The sequence below is a fragment of the Cryptotermes secundus genome, unplaced genomic scaffold, assembly GCF_002891405.2.
Source record: "Cryptotermes secundus unplaced genomic scaffold, Csec_1.0 scaffold62, whole genome shotgun sequence".
Classification (NCBI taxonomy): Eukaryota; Metazoa; Arthropoda; class Insecta; order Blattodea; family Kalotermitidae; genus Cryptotermes; species Cryptotermes secundus.
The window spans coordinates 611,590-627,610 of NW_019727786.1; the positions used below are offsets into that span (position 1 = coordinate 611,590).

The following is a 16,021-nucleotide window of genomic DNA, read 5'->3' on the forward strand; positions in this document are numbered from 1 at the left end:
TAAATCCCTCGAATTAGTAATACCAACACTGAAACCTCTCAAATCTTTATGTAAAACACTAAATTCGCTTGGGCGCTTGTACAGATTTTCATCAAACTTCGTAAGTATATCGCGCCACCTGAAGTCCCTCTCCTCACCTTGTCTCCTACATACACGTATATGGAGCATGCAGACTTTTGCTGGTGCGTGAAATCCCCGCTGAGCTCTATCTAGTGCAATGCGTTGAGACGTACCTGCACGCGCCATCATGGCTTCATGTCTAGGTACAGGAGACATTTTAACTAGGTTCTTCTTGCCTGTCGAATACAGCAAGTTGACTTCATCGATATTTCAGAGACAGAGTAAACGGATAAAGAAAGTTGGAAAAGGTTGGTTTCCGCTCTGGGGTCTTGCGGCGCGCGTTGCAGAAGTGCGAGGCGCTATGTCTGCCTCACCGGACATTGGAAATCGATTTGCATTTGTGTGCTGATTTTTCATATCAAACTGAAATGGTGTGTATCTCAGTACTTTGCCGCCGTGTGAGAGACCAGCACATCACCTACACTTTCACTTTAGCCTGACTATTTCTAGTAAATTAACGACGACAGTAAAAAACTGTTGTGCGCCAAGGGTCGGCGCAGAAGACTAAGGCTTCTTACCCCGCAAGCCGCAGTACCCGACAGACATAAATTAAATTTGCGGGAACGCTACAGTCGTCGCGAAGTCAGACAGACAGAGAGAGAGACGGAGAAATAGAAAATGGGGATGGGAAAGGAAAGAAAGAGGGGTAAATAAACAGAAGGAAAACGAAGAAGAACCGATGAAAGACTTGGAAAGAGAGAAAGAATTAGGAATAAAATATGGAAAAAAGATAAAGCAACAAATACTAAAATAAAGTACGAGAGAAGGAAGGCTAGAAGAGAGAGAGAGAGAGAAAAGAAAGAAACAGAGAGGTAAGAAAGAAATAAGGAAATAAAAAAGAAACAGAGAGGAGAGAGAGAAATAAGAGAATAATGAGAGTAAAAATAGAGAAAATGCATAGATAAAAAGAGAGTAAGAGTAAAGAAATTAAGAGAAAAATACGGAAAGAAGGCGATAAAAATGAGATAAATAATAATAGTAAAAAGTGGAGTAGAAATGGATAATAAAGAGTAGTAAAAATGAAGAATGAAATAAAAGAGAGCAAAGAGAGAAGAGAGAAAAATGGAAAAAGTAAACGAAAACAAAAGGAGAAATAAAGAAAAGGAGCGAGAGAAACTGTTCTAGATTTGGCAGTAACATTAAGACTGACCGATGTTTATTGTTCAGTTCAAGTCTCGATTTATTTAACAAAGTTTCGTCAATTATACAGTCTACATATGGCAGGTGGTAAATGGCCGTGAGTGAGGGGCGCTGAATGCAGAATCTGTCTTGGCCTGTTTTAAGACAGAATCACAGAATTGGCCTGTAAATACCAAGAACGACTTTGGAAAGTCTTAGTCAGAATGACCAGCCCCGCGCCCCAGACCTTCCATAAAAGAAGCCGGAGCACTAATCCCTATCCTCTGGCTCTCATTTTACCAATTACGACACTGTACCTTGAAATAGGCCAGGAAGGTTTCCTTCTCCCCATTCACGCATGCGCTAGGTTCTCTTCCGAGAGCGCATACGGTTGATACAGAATTAAGCTTGATTTCGCACTTTCAGGCAGCTGTGTGTGCAGGCAAGGAAGCTGAGATCAACACATAGACCTAAGAGTTGATGGGAAAAAACGAAAACGAAACTAAACTCCGTGGCTTTTAGTCCGCAAGAGCTATACCGACCGAGCGACCGCCGCTTGTCCCCGAAGTTAGTGCCAACTTTTGAGGATAGAGGGTGTTGCGAAAATTAAATCTTGCAGAGCTTGTAGATGAATTGACAGAGGAGAAGATCTCGTATTGAACCAAAATTTTTATTAAATTATCGGTTGAAATTACGAGAAGTTCACCGAGTGTGGCGAATTACGAGTAAATAAAAAAAAGGATAACATGGAAACAGATACACTGTGTAATGAACTAGTCCTAACACTGATTAACGATAAGGAGGAAAGTATGAATATTTTGGTGATAGCTTTTCAGCGTGGCAATTTCCCCAAATCTGACGGCCCCTAATTCCGAATGTCCTAGTGACATAGTAATCTGGCTTGCTGAACTGACACATGCTAATTGCCATATAGTCCACTTTAAACCTTGCTACAGCTTCAGGTGACTTAGCGAGGCTCTCTCTCCAGAACACGCGGACAGGCTGATGGCCAGGATTTAGCATTCCTAAGTCATACTGTACGGTCACGAAACGACCAGCTAACTTCATGGTGCAAAAGTCTTCTTCGGAAATTTGTAGTCACTAAGCTGATCGAGAAATTTATGCCATAAAACCGCAGATGTAAATTACCGTGTTCCCAAAATCTCTCATCGGACCCTATCCTCAGGAAGTTCATTCCAATCTCCATCCTAATGCATTCTTTCTCGAAGATCCAGTTCAGTACCAACTTCCATCTATGTTTACATCCAATCCCCGGAGGACCGTTGCAACAAAAAAAGGCGAACCAAGGAGCTCCTAGTGCTGTACAATTTTGGGAAGGAAAATGTGGCAAACTCTTCTTTGGTTTCTATTGAACTGAAATTAATTTCTGCTACTCTTTAGTACATATATGGACGGGCTAGGGGCAGGAGGCTGGAGTTCAATTCATAGCAGGAGTCACATACTTCTTTTCTCCATGTTGTCCAGACCTGCTCTAGGGTTCATCCAGCCTCCTAGCAAATGGGTACAGTGGCTCTTTCCCCTGGGGTAAAGCTGCCAAAGCGTGAAGCTGACCAATAACCTACATCCATTCCACCATTGGTCTTCATGGCGTAATGTTTAATTATTTAAGGATAGGGACAACGTAACCTTACTTTTGCTTCAGTTCATATAGTGGACATAAAAAGGTATCTCAGCATATTATCTGGTAAAGAAAATGTAACCATGACCTGCAAATATTAATTTATTGCCTAATTCTACGATGTCAAGCCGGCAGCAAAATTTCGAATGCTGTGACCGGTAGATTCCTGTGTGAAGAACTCAAGACACAAGTGGCAGTTTTCATCACAGTTTGTGTGGGGATTTCATGTTATTAAGTGTGATAAAGTTTGAGAAAGTTCAGCTACTTTTGACTGTGGGAAGTGGGGGAGGAATTTCTCGCAACATGGAACAGCATTTATTCTTGAGCCCACATGGTACTCTATGAAATACAGAACTGCATCCCTCGTCAGAAACCAGAGCGCTGTGCTCCCTAGTATGTCCTTCCTCCACTCCGGCAGAATTATAAGCATGCGCAGATTTACGCTAGGAAGGAGGTTGGTCCAGAAGTAAACAGGGTGAAAACTAAGTATATGTTGTCGTCTCGTCACTACGCGCACCATTATAATATAAAGATAGCTAACAGGTACTTCGAAAATGTGGTACAGTTCAAATACTTGGGAACGACAGTAACAAATCAAAATTTGATTCAGGAGGAAACACATAAAGGACCGGTCGCATGATATCATGCTTTTCGCTAATGCCGGTCCCCAGGGTGATTTAAATACTTAAATCGCCGGTCCGCGAAGTGTTGAGGAGACTGAATTCGAGTAATGTTTGCTACCATTCTAGTGCAGAATATTTTGTCTTCACGTCTGATGTATAAAACATAAAACCTTAAAAAAATATAATACAGAAAACTATTATTTTTCCCGTGGATCTGTACGGGTGTTAAACTAAGTATCTGATATTAAGGGAGGAACATAGACTGAAGGTGAAGGGAAACAAGGCGCTGAGAAGAATATTTGGACCGAATAGGGACGAAGTGATAGCATGTTGAGGAATCCTGAATAATGAGGAGCCTCATAACTTGTACTTTTATCCAGTTATAATTAGAATGATGAAATTAAGGATGATGAGATAGGCAGATCATGTAGCATGAATGGGGAAGCTGGATGCAAGTAGGATTCTGATGGGAAAGAGAAAAGGAAAAACTGCTAGGAAGACCTATACGTACACAGGCCGGTTGATAATATTAAAATGGAACTTAAAGAGATAGGATGGCTGGTATGGATTAGATTGATCTGGCTCCGGGTAGGAACCCGCGGAGGGATCTTGTGAACGCGATAATAAACTTTCAGGTTCCATAAAATTTTGGGAAATTCTTGAGTGGCTGAGCGACTGGCGGCTTCTCAGGAGGTGCGCAGTTCTGCGGAGTTAGTTAGCGCAGGTTTGCTGGATTGAGAGATTAACCGTCCTATTTCTTATTCGAGGGAGTGAAAGTTAGAAACTAGGATATCTGGATTGAGGTTTTTGGAGGTTTTCCTCCGAAACTGTAAACAGCTAATTCATCTCAAATTCTTTTCAATTCGACTGATTTAATTATTATTTATTTACGTGATAAAAGCCCAAGGGACAGTTACAAAGTAAGCATGAGTAAAGAAAAAGGAACAAAACACACGTAAAAATAAAAAACACGACACTTTATATCATTTGAATGTTAATGATAACATCATTATATCAAAAAAACCTAAGTTCATTAGGTGAGAAAATTAAATATATGAATTTACAATGAATGCAATTAGTATTTTATTGACTGAAAGAGCAATGGCTACTATAAAATACGGCAGCGTACAATTAAAAGTTTTAAATATATCAATATTTAATTAAAATATATGAAAATAAAATTCAATCCCATCTTTTATATACCCGCGTTGTTAGAGAACAACCCAAAGGCCAATTACAAAAGAAGAAAGAGTAAAGATGGAATCAAACTCAAAGACAAAGCAAGGCAGCTTAGATTGTAATAAAATTAAAAAAATTAAATCGCACTCATTGATCATTTTATTATGAAGTTGTCATTTATAAAATGTCTGCATGTATACACTAAACCCTGCAAAGTTCCTCACTAAGTAACAACTACGCGATACCTGCTCTCGATCTCTCAAAGCGAGGAACAGGTGAGTGGGAGGGTCAACTGATCCGTAAAATGGTCGAATTCTGTGAAGCGGGGAGAGATGTTATATCCGCTCGTTGCCCACGTTTCGTAGAGCACTTGCTCAGCAAGAGATGTGAAACTGGGATTTCTTAAGACCTGAGGTACAATAAACCGAGGGAAGTTCAAGCAATTAGTTTGAGAAAGCCTTTCTTACTAAAATGAACTTCAATAAAGATGCAGAACGGAATTAATTTCTAAAACACAGTACATTTGCATTAGTCTTGTAACTCACCTCCAACTAGTGCCGAAGTCAAGAAAATGCGGATATATGCATCCACTCCCCTATACGCCTTCATGGTGTAGTGTTTATTAGTTAAGCACAGGGACAACTTTACCTTACTTTTCACGTCTACAGAATAAGATGAAGATTTTACTCAGCTGGCACTATGCCTAAGATCCCCGACTTGAAGGCGTATACCGAATGTAGAGCTGGACTTTGGCAATAATGGCTGTCACTGGTCAGACTTACCCAAGTAAATGCATCCGTATAAATAGGGGACAGACTTGATTTCCAGGCTGTCTGGTCATGGTATATAAGAGAGAAATAGCTACACTTTCCAGGATCCCCGTGTGGAGGCGGGGTCGAATACCTCCACCGTGACCCTGCGAGTCGTAGGAGGCGACGAAAAGGGAAGGCTCAAATCTGAGACAGTAAAATATGGTCGCGAGTCCCAAGAGACTCGGAGCAGAGAAAGACTGCACTGGCAAGGGCCAGCAGCATATACAAAAGGCAGACCCGTCCTCTCGTTAGAGAGGGCGCCCCACAAAAACAAGATCGTAAATACCAAACAGTAATAAATATCTGGTCATGAGCCCCAGATGGGGCTCGACACCAAGATTTACTGACTGACTTTCCAGGCATGGGATCCTAGTTCTGCGGCCCTCAGCCCATTCTTCGAATGCACCGACATGAGGAAGCAGAACCGGATTGCAATTCTCGGCCCTATGAGGACGATCAGTCAGCTTCACGCTCCTGCTTCTTTATATATGAGGAATGTACCCTCCCCCATGACACGAAGTTTAGTGTGTCACAGAGCTGATCTGGACTACATATTGGAAGAAGGTATTGCTGTCCTTGACGGGAGTAGAGCTGAGGTCTTCCAGCGAGTCACCAAAGGCTTTACTTCCTGAGCTGTTGCGTATCTTTAGAAGTTTCGTTCGATCCGCTCTCACTGACGGAGTTTCCATGTTTGAAGGGGTGGATAATTGTCTTTTCTGGCACGAATTCCGAGATCGATTTCGCTACCACTGTCTACAGTCTTCAGCTGACCATTATTTTGCCACGTCACCGTTGTCGATTTGGATACGCAAGTCGCTGGCGCCCAGAAACTCTGCAGTCTGCTACAGCCGTACAGCGATGCTGTAATGTAATACATAAGTAGGGCCATTATAATTTAATGCCCATCTCATTTTCAGCCGATGCGTACTCATTATCGCAAGCCAGGTTCTGACGATCGAGATACTGCAACCCAAAAGTTATCTAGGGGAATAACTGAAAGGAGAACACAGATTAATAACAATAAATTACCTAAGTATTTACCGGTGAAAAGAATCTCTGTTGTTAGATGTCATGGCAGAGGAAGATAACGGGTGTAGAGGAATGCTGAAGCTTAGTTCAGGCAGACACAACGCTTCGTGCTCATGAATGTTGCAGCCAGCATGCCACGAGGGATCATGGAAATGGCGCGAAACGGGCACGTAGCTACCGGGTAGCTTTTGCAGAATATGAAGTGCTACCAAGTTTCATTTCTCTCGCTAATGTATGCACGATTTGTAGCTAATAATCTGGGCCTCTTGCGAGTGAATCGTCTAATATTGGGTTCGGTGGAAATTACCAGTGCTTCCGTTCAGTTATTACTGCTATTACCACTGCTACTTAACACTTAAGAAATAATTCCATGCATCGAAGTCTTCTTGAGAAACTAATAATAGCTCAGCTGGTCAATAAATCCCCTTACTTTTGTGGAATCCGAGGTTTCATTAACGTGTTCACAACACGTTCGCATTGCTTAATGCAGACCTCCATGTCTTCTCTTAGGTTGAGAGCCACGAACACTGGCAGCATCACCATTGCTCCTGCTATGTCTACTGTAGGGTAAGGTAAAGCTGTCACTGAGCTAACTAATTAAGCACTACGCCATGAAGACGTATGGGGGAGTGGATGTATAGATCCACGTTTTCTTGACCTCGGCAGTAGTTGGAGTTGAGTGGTCAGCTTCACACCCGGGGAAAGAGCTCCCGGTACCCATTGGATAGGAGTCTGGGTGGATCCCAGAACCAGTTTGGAAAATTTGAAGAAAATTTGAAAATTCTTGACCCTACCGGGACTCCAACTCCGACTACTAGGTCGTCCATCCTGTAACCAGTCGCCAAACCGACTACGCTATCCCGGCTCCTATGTATACTGTTACTGATACTATTATTTTAGCGGCAAAAGGTTTTGGAAATTGGAAACTCGGAAAACCATGATGGAGATTAAGGAGGACATTAAAGTGGACCTGAGGGAAACCGGTTGTGAGGAAAGCACGTGTCTCGAACTGTCTCTAACTGAATGTATCAAATGAACGTTACAGAGGCAAATGAAACAAATATTTTATGTCCAATGCACTTTTTCCTTAAGCTCTGCCGTTCTTTGAAACAAAAGAAAGGAATTTGTATATTGTGTTAGCTCAAAACTCGAGGTCCGGTGGACGGACTCCAACACGGCCATTGCTGTCAATCCAATCTATACCATCCCATCCTATCTTGTACGAGGATCGCGAGTTCAAAACCTACAGTCATTTTTGTAAAGAAGACCCCATTCTTAGGAATATTTCGCCAAAGCGTTTCCAGCTCTCTAATACATAACGTTATTAGCATTTATGAGTTACTGTTTAACCAGGAATGTAGGCTATGCGTATATTTCCTAACCGGTCTTTTTTCTCCATTGATACGAAATGTGTGGTCATAGACAGCTGAAACTTCCGGATAAAAATGTGGCTTTTAATTTGTTTTAAAACGCCGACACTATCTCAGAATATTTAATTCACATTAGAAACTGTGTCTCGTTAGCCGCGTGCGGTTCCTTTGAGCCCTTTCTGATTTCTTTTTCAGGAAAAATTAGACACTATCAGTTGAATGAATGAATGTATAAGGGGTCGGCCTTCTCGGCCCTTGCACCGCGACCTACAGTGATTTATTGTGAGGGGAGGTCCGATGCTTATAGGTGTTCGATTTCAATTTCCTGGCACTATCAGTTAGTCCTGTTCTTAGGAATGGATTAAGCATGAAAGAAAAGGCTGATTGGTAAGGATGTAGCTACGTGTCTTTGTTATCCAATCAATGTCTGTTTTCGGCACCCAAAATTCGGAATATCATCACGTGGGCTCCGAACTACAGGGCGTATAGCCCACGATACTGTACTCTTCTTAATTAATCTATACTGTCAAGTGAAAGTGAAGCTATCCCTGTAACAGGCCGTGAAGGCCCATAGGGTTGTGAGACGTTGAGGGTCCCACATTATCTAGACAATCAGCTCAAAGATGGCGGTAAGGTTGTCAGCCTTACGCGCCGGCCGCGCTTTACTCCCCAGGAAAATTATTTAATTAATTACTGGTACTCATTTCTGTTAGAGGCTGAGTCAACCCCAAGACCACAGTGCGACCGGAAGGATTAGTTCAATATCAGAGATAACAAAGGTTCATAAACGAACCTTCTTTCGTCACTTTATTTCCATGGTGGCACATTGTTTCTATTGTTGAAAATCTATTAACTAAGAGAGGGCACGGGACGTATTTCTTTCACTGATCCCGTTGTATGCCAAATACACCTTTTAATCTTGCTACCTCGCAGGCAGGTTGAAAACGGTCAACAAGTCTAGTTCCTGCCCAGTATCCCTTGTTTACCTTCCCGCTAGTCAATCAGTCTTGAACAAAGGGCGGAGTACACGCGTAAGATCCACGCAAGAAAGCCAGCAAGTAGCCTTCATTGCCAGAGGGTTCCCTGCCAGTTCTCCTGAAGGCAGCCTGGTAATGCTGACTCTTACCTCTCTGGAACACAACTCGAATGAGCGGATTTCGGTCCCAATGGCGCTTTAATTAAACATCTACCATGTTCATTAACACGCTACTAATAATGAGAAGGAGGAAACAACTGAACTACGAAGCTACTTCTGTCCAAGTTAATTAAATAAATAGAACTTGGTCATAAAGTGATCAAACAACATTCCATTAAACATTTCCATGGAGATTCGTATTTTAATAATCATTGTTCTGTTAGCCGCTTCCGTGGTGACTTACTTATGTTGTTATTATAATATAATTGTAATTATTATTATTATTATTATTATTGTTTGTTTGTTTTACTTCTCTGAATTATTGTGTTTTCCTCCAGTACTTGCCTGTAATTTGTCTTTGACTTTAAGTAGTGTTTGTCCATAATGTAATTACTTGTATCTACCCTGTGCTCTGTCTGTAATTGAACTTGCGGCTGTTGACTCGGCAGATAAATAATAAAGAAGTGAACTGAACTGAATTGAATTGAATTGAATTGAAAAGCCACGGACGTAACTGTTCAGAGGAGGCAAGAAATAATTACGAGTAGATGGTTCAAATTTGACTCGAAAATGTCATTCCTTCTCGTTTTCACCTCCGTGAATGTGCGCTAATTTGCAATTTGTATATTCATTTGCTGTCATTCCACATGTACCTCCTCATTATAACCTTATTACGTGATTCTCTTATCACTATAGCAAGATGGTGTCCGTAGAAGTCAGTGACAAGCTGGAACAGCGATGTGTAATAAATATTTTGGTAAGAAAATGTTCAGAAGTGGCAGATACTCAAGGAAGACACACAGTAAATACAATTTAGAAAAGACAGTTGTATGCATCCAAGGAAGCCACGACAGTGCAAAGAATCTTCTCAACGGCCACAAACATCCGGCAACTGCATGAACGTCAACAAACTTCCGAAACTTCTTCTACACAACCGCAGAGTTTCTCTGTGTGACAAGTGAACTTCAGCATCGGTAGTGCAGAGACAGCCACACACAAGCATCTTCGCAAGATGGTTCCAAAGATGCCGGGTCACGAGTGACCCCCCCCCCACAACATTTGTTTAACTGCTTATGGCGCAACAAAGAATTCAAACCACAAGGATCAATTTCCCCACCCAACATAAGACGTAATTACAAGAGGAATTATTGGATAATTTTATTATCCACTAGTTATTTTGTTATTTACTATTAGATTATTATTCAGTTATTGGAAACTGAAGGAAACCACGAAAGAGTTAGCCAGATATCTATTAAAATTTCGGAGGAACCTATCACCTCCATTTTAGGGCAATCTTCTGTCATTTTTTCTACTCTGAGGAAGAAGTAAGTAGATTCCTCTGAAATCCTGGTGTGTATCAGACTATACGGTGTCACTTTCCAGAATACCGTAAACTTACTCGTAATATTCAAAGCCGTGAGAATATAAAATCTCATGTATACTTATGTAGGATCTGGAATTCTCATAGCGGTGGTTATCATGAGTGTTTAACAGCGTCAAAGCATGTGGCAAGCAAGCTCTACTTTCACGCTAGTATTTTTCTCGACTTTGTTTTCGACCCTGAAGAGAGAGGTGATATGTTCCTCCGAAACGTCGGTTGACTTTCAACGGTCTACGTGGCGTTATATCCCAGATCTCTTCATGTTTAATTATATCAGGTGGGTCAGATGAAGGACATACGTAACTGAAGTTGAAGTGAATTTGGAGAGGGTATAATTAATTTTGGACGGGAGTTAGAATATTATAGTCTGCGAAGCGACGAGCTACTGGAGTGTATCACTGCGCAAGATACAGTTTATCTTCCATTTCTGCTAAGGGTATGACGTGAATCAGAACACCATGCATAAACTGACAAGACATTCGATATATCTTGCGTTAAACTGCATACAGTCAGAGCACAAAATTCTTACTTCCGTTGTGAATATAAGTATGAAGGACTAGAGACAGGAGGCCCGCATGTTCTTTGCTTTATATATGGTATCTTTATTGCTAGTGGGGTGGGAATAAGTCCCTTGTACTGCGGCCACTTCTGGCCTATTGTACCTGCCCCAGATGATAGGCGAGGGTCATTGTGGAGCAATTGGTGGAATGAAGATTGGCAGGGGAAACCGAAGTACTCGGAGAAAACCTGCCCCAGCGTCACTTTGTCCACCACAAATCCCAATTGACCAGACCCCGGGATCGAACCCGGGCCGCCGCGGTGGGAAGCCAGCGACTAACCTCTTGAGCTATAGCGCGGCCCTTGTATATGGTTACTTTAAACTTTACAGAATATTCTAAAAATTTGTCAATCACTAAAATAAACAAGATGGAATAAGTTACTGTGACTGCTTTTCTTCAAAAGCTTTACACCATGTGGTGAGGCCAGCAGGTACTACAAATCTGTTTACCTATGGTCTACAGTCCTTTGTTGCGCCCTGGTCGCTTTTTTCAGTTTCGTAATCATATACAGTCGATAGGACTCCTTGGACGGGAGATCGGCCCGTCGGAAAGGCCGCTACCTACACGCAGAACAACACAAACACAGAATAAACGCACACAAATATCCATGCCTCAGGTGGGATTCAAACCCACGATCACAGAGCTCGAGCGGGCGAAGATGGTTCATGCCTCAGATGACCCGTCCATTGTGATCGGCAGGTACTACAAATATTACTTATAATATTCAGTGATCTACATTTGTTCGTAATATCCACTAATGCTTTAAGTTTTTAATTTGACAGCCATGACCTTAATATTTAATATCTCACGTCAGCGACCTCTGTACAGACGATGTTGGGATGTTAGAAACGTAGGAAGAGGTGCTGGCATGAAGTTTACACAAAGTTTCATAATACTGTCTGATATTCTGATGGCACTGGAAGAGCGGGAGGGGGGGGGCAGAAACGGACATATGAGTAAAATGGTCTTGTTTCCTTCTAAAACGAAGAATATAAACTGAAAATGGAAGAAGACTCAGACCATATTTGTATTCGCTTTGAAATGTCTTTACGCGTTCTTCCTTCCCTTTTGTACTGTACGACACTGACGAACTTACGTCTTGTCACGTTTAAGAACTACATAAAGCCACATCGTAACGGAAGTTCTGCATGTTCTTTCCGGTATGTCATGAGGCCCCCTTCACAACCGTATCGTGTCAGTTCCAAAATATTAAAGTTTAAAGGTTGTTGTACAATTGTTTTTACTCAGCTTTACGGCAGCTAGCACTGTGTTTGAGTGCTTTCCCACGCATCTGCATAACTAAACTAAATTGTCTGTAGTGTTGCATCATTTATGCGGTGCTTACACATAAAAATGGTGCGATTAGCGTAAAAAACAAATGGATTTATTAAACAACTCATAACAGTCATGCACCACACCACCACATGGATCTAGCACCAGAGGGAACAGCTTCATATATTTCTTTCTACAAGCCGGCCAATCCCAAGCAATAGCAGACCGTTAGAATGACTACAAGAAGTAAACCTCCATAAACGTTCCTGCAACACGCTAGGAATAAGAAGAACGTCTGACTACCATCATGCCAACTTCAAAAATATCCAAGAACCACGTTTTACGGGGATCTTCCCTTGTATTATTTTGGCATAATTTTTAATTTTCGATAGGAATGTCGAGTCTTAATTTTAAAATTTAAGGTATATATAGCATTACTTTGGATCGGACAGAGTTTTAATATAATTGAAGTGCTGTATGTAAAATATGAAGATGGTCTTTACACAGATTCATGACGTACTTTTAAGTACCGCGTAAAGGTCCTTAAAATACATCAAAAGCCTGACACAATTTTGTGTATGCCTACCATACTAAGTTTGAAAAAATCTATCTGGTGGTCAGCGTACTGCTACTAGGAGACTGGTCGGTAATATAATTTAGGCGGGTAGTCGTCGGCTCCCAACCATGGAGACAGAGGTTCCATCCCAGATCAGGGAATGAAGATTTGTGGTGCACTAAATGGCACTAACGCAGTTTTCTTCGAGCACTTCGATTTCCCCGCAAATTCTCCTTCCACCAGCTGCTTCACATTAATTAATTAATTAATTATCCGACGCTCTATAGGCGTGATAGGCATCGTCGTTAAATAACTAAACTGAAAGGGAAGTAGGGGACGGATGGGTGTTCCTGATCCTGCCACGTCATCAGACCTGTAACCAGACACTTCTGCGACTGAGCTCTCGTGGCTGATTTGGTAGCCATAGTCCGTTTCTTGTTATACGATACCGCGTCAAACAGTGAGAACGTGTGAGGTTGAATGACACTGGTCATCGAATGATTCTTTGATTATTTAAGGACAATTGGCCAATGGATGAATGATTCTAAATAATGAGCTATAAAATGTATTGAAGGAAGAGGTCGTGGTTTATTTCAGTACGCGTTCAAGAGATTTGACTGGGGGGCTGAGGAAAACCACAAAATACTTCAGTCAGGAAACTACACTTTTAAATCAAGATATAAACTCTGAACATGTCCAGTTCGAAACAGCAGAGCTAGAGTCATTAGTAAAGAGATAATTTCTCTGTATGGTACCATCATAAAAACGTAATTTTCACACAAAATCAACACTGGACGGAGTTGTAGATTTTTTCTCCTGTGACAACGGTAGTCCAGACGGGAGAGATTTCCAAGCTGGACTGTCTGATCGGCTTGTCTATCAGATACATGTAGGCTGATTCCTTACATTTCCTGTATGTGGTCTTTGGTTCAATCTGCAATACCTTCGCTTCTTTCCAACATATACAGTATATGTCGGCTCAGGTGGCATGATGTACATACCAAGTTTTATAAAGATTGGTTTAGACATTCAAAAGTTCATAGTTGGGGATTCAAATATACACAGACAGCATGGAGATTTCACAAGCCTACTTTTATTTTTTCAAGAGCAGGAAAGTAGGCTAAAAATATGCATACGTCAGAGCCCCAGGCTCTGCTTGAAATAGCTCCTCAATTATCCTCACGAGGCTGAGTGGACCACGATCCAGGCCCACTATTTCTCAGAAAATTTGATAGCGCCGGGAATCGAACCCGGACCTCTGGATCTGTAAAATTCTGACCACTAGACCACAGATGCGGTCCCGCTGTGAGAAGCTCAGTATCTATATATACGAACATATTTCACATAATTTAAATACACATGCATACATACGGAAAAGTGTAACGTTGTCCTTAAGCTTAATACATTAATCACAACGCCATGAAGACACAGAGGGGAGTGCAGATGCCGTTCCACTTCCTTTACCTGTGCACTAAATGGAGATGAGTCAGCTTCACGCCCCGGTCGCTTTACTTCCAGGGAAAGAGATCTTGTACCCTTTGGATAGACGGCTAAGTAGGCCTCACAGCTGGTTTGGACATTGTAGATTAGAGAAAAATCTCTTGCCTCTGCCGGGAATCGAACCTCGACCGTCCACTCCGTAGCCCGTCACTATACCGACAGAGCTACCTAGGGTCCCTACATAGATGCGTGCATTATGTTAACAAAACACACACATGGTCCTGAAGTAACAGTTCTGAGAGATACTGAACTGCCAGCAAGCTCACACGTAGGGCCGCGCCATAACTCAAGCGGTTATTAGCTGGCTTCCCACCGCGGCGGCCCGGGTTCTATCCCGGGTATGGTCAAGTGGGATTTGTGGTGGACAAAGTGGCGCTGGGGCGGGTTTTCTCCGAGTACTTCGGTTTCCCCTGCCAATCTTCATTCCGCCAAATTCTCCATCATCATAATCACACGGTGCATGTACAATAGGCCAATCAGTGGCCGCTGTGCCGAGTGGACCCAGCTGGACTCCACCCCCAACTAAGCGAATTAAAAGAAAAAGAAAACTCACAAGTATTTCAAAGATACTCCAACGTGAGTAACAATGCCTTCGCGCTGCACCCTCTGGGATTGCAATGCGTCAGTACAGACCTGCCAATGAAGAGAAAGCGCCCAGTGAGGTTGAGGCGCTTTGTAGAAGCCAGCAGCCCTCGAACGGTCATGCCCTCGCAGAAACAAACGACGACACGAGCATTCTTGTCCTCGTCCAACTTCCGGATCACTCCATCGAACACCTCATCCTCCGCGTTGCTAAGCACCGAATCTTCCTTCGCGATGCAGACATTTGCCTTCTCTGCCAGCTCCCTGAAAGCTTGGATTCCGCTCTGCCCGTAGTTCTCTGCAATAACAACAGAACTTTCCAACTCCTCCGAACAGCGTCCACTTTTAGCCAACTGAATACATCCCACACTGCGTCAATCTATTCGTTTCAGATAAGATTTAATAATATTCTCCTCCAGACATACCAGCGTGATGCAGCGGTAGATATGTATTCGGGAGGTGCCCCGTTCGAATCTTGCCAGTATAACCAAATACCCTGTCTGAGGTTTCTGAGCTGTCGTTATCTCAGACAATATAGTGCCGAATAATTGGGTGATTTAATGAGTAATATACCTAATAAAAAGGACCCGCCATAGCTCAAGCGGTTAGTCGCTGGCTTCCCACCGCGGCGGTCCGGGTTCGATCCCGGGTCTGGTCAAGTGGGATTTGTGGTGGACAAAGTGGCGCTGAGGCAGGTTTTAGCCGAGTACTTCGGTTTCCCCTGCCAATCTTCATTCCACCAATTGCTCCACAATCACCCTCACCTATCATCTGGGGCTGGTACAATAGACCAGAAGTGGCCGCAGTACAAGGGACTTAGTTCCAGGCCCTAGCAATAAAATGAAATACCTGAAAAAACATTCAAGGAAGTAGTCATGGCCAAATTTGATATATTTTTCCTGTAATCTACCTGGAGGTACTGAGAAGAAACAAGAAAATTCACACTCGGAGAAATTGGTGTCTCGGCCGAAAATCAGACGGGTTACCTCTCGAATACATTTCAGAATCTTAACCGCTTGAGCCAACCTGAAAATAAGAAAGAATATGGATAACTGCATCCGTGATCAAGGGTGAAAGACTAGATAAGGGACCCTAGTCAGCCGGGCCCGTTAAACAGAGCTACTCAAAGATGAAGAACGGAAGC

General features: G+C 42.4%; 1 protein-coding gene across 1 annotated transcript in view; it reads right to left on the minus strand.

The window, feature by feature from the left end:
• The window catches only part of LOC111864910 (metabotropic glutamate receptor 1), a 228,313-nt gene that overhangs the window by 80,143 nt on the left and 132,149 nt on the right, over positions 1-16,021 (minus strand). Inside the window, exon 4 of the mRNA XM_023852521.2 lies at positions 14,929-15,175. Coding sequence (XP_023708289.1) covers positions 14,929-15,175 — 247 coding nt within the window. The remainder of the gene's footprint in view (positions 1-14,928; positions 15,176-16,021) is intronic.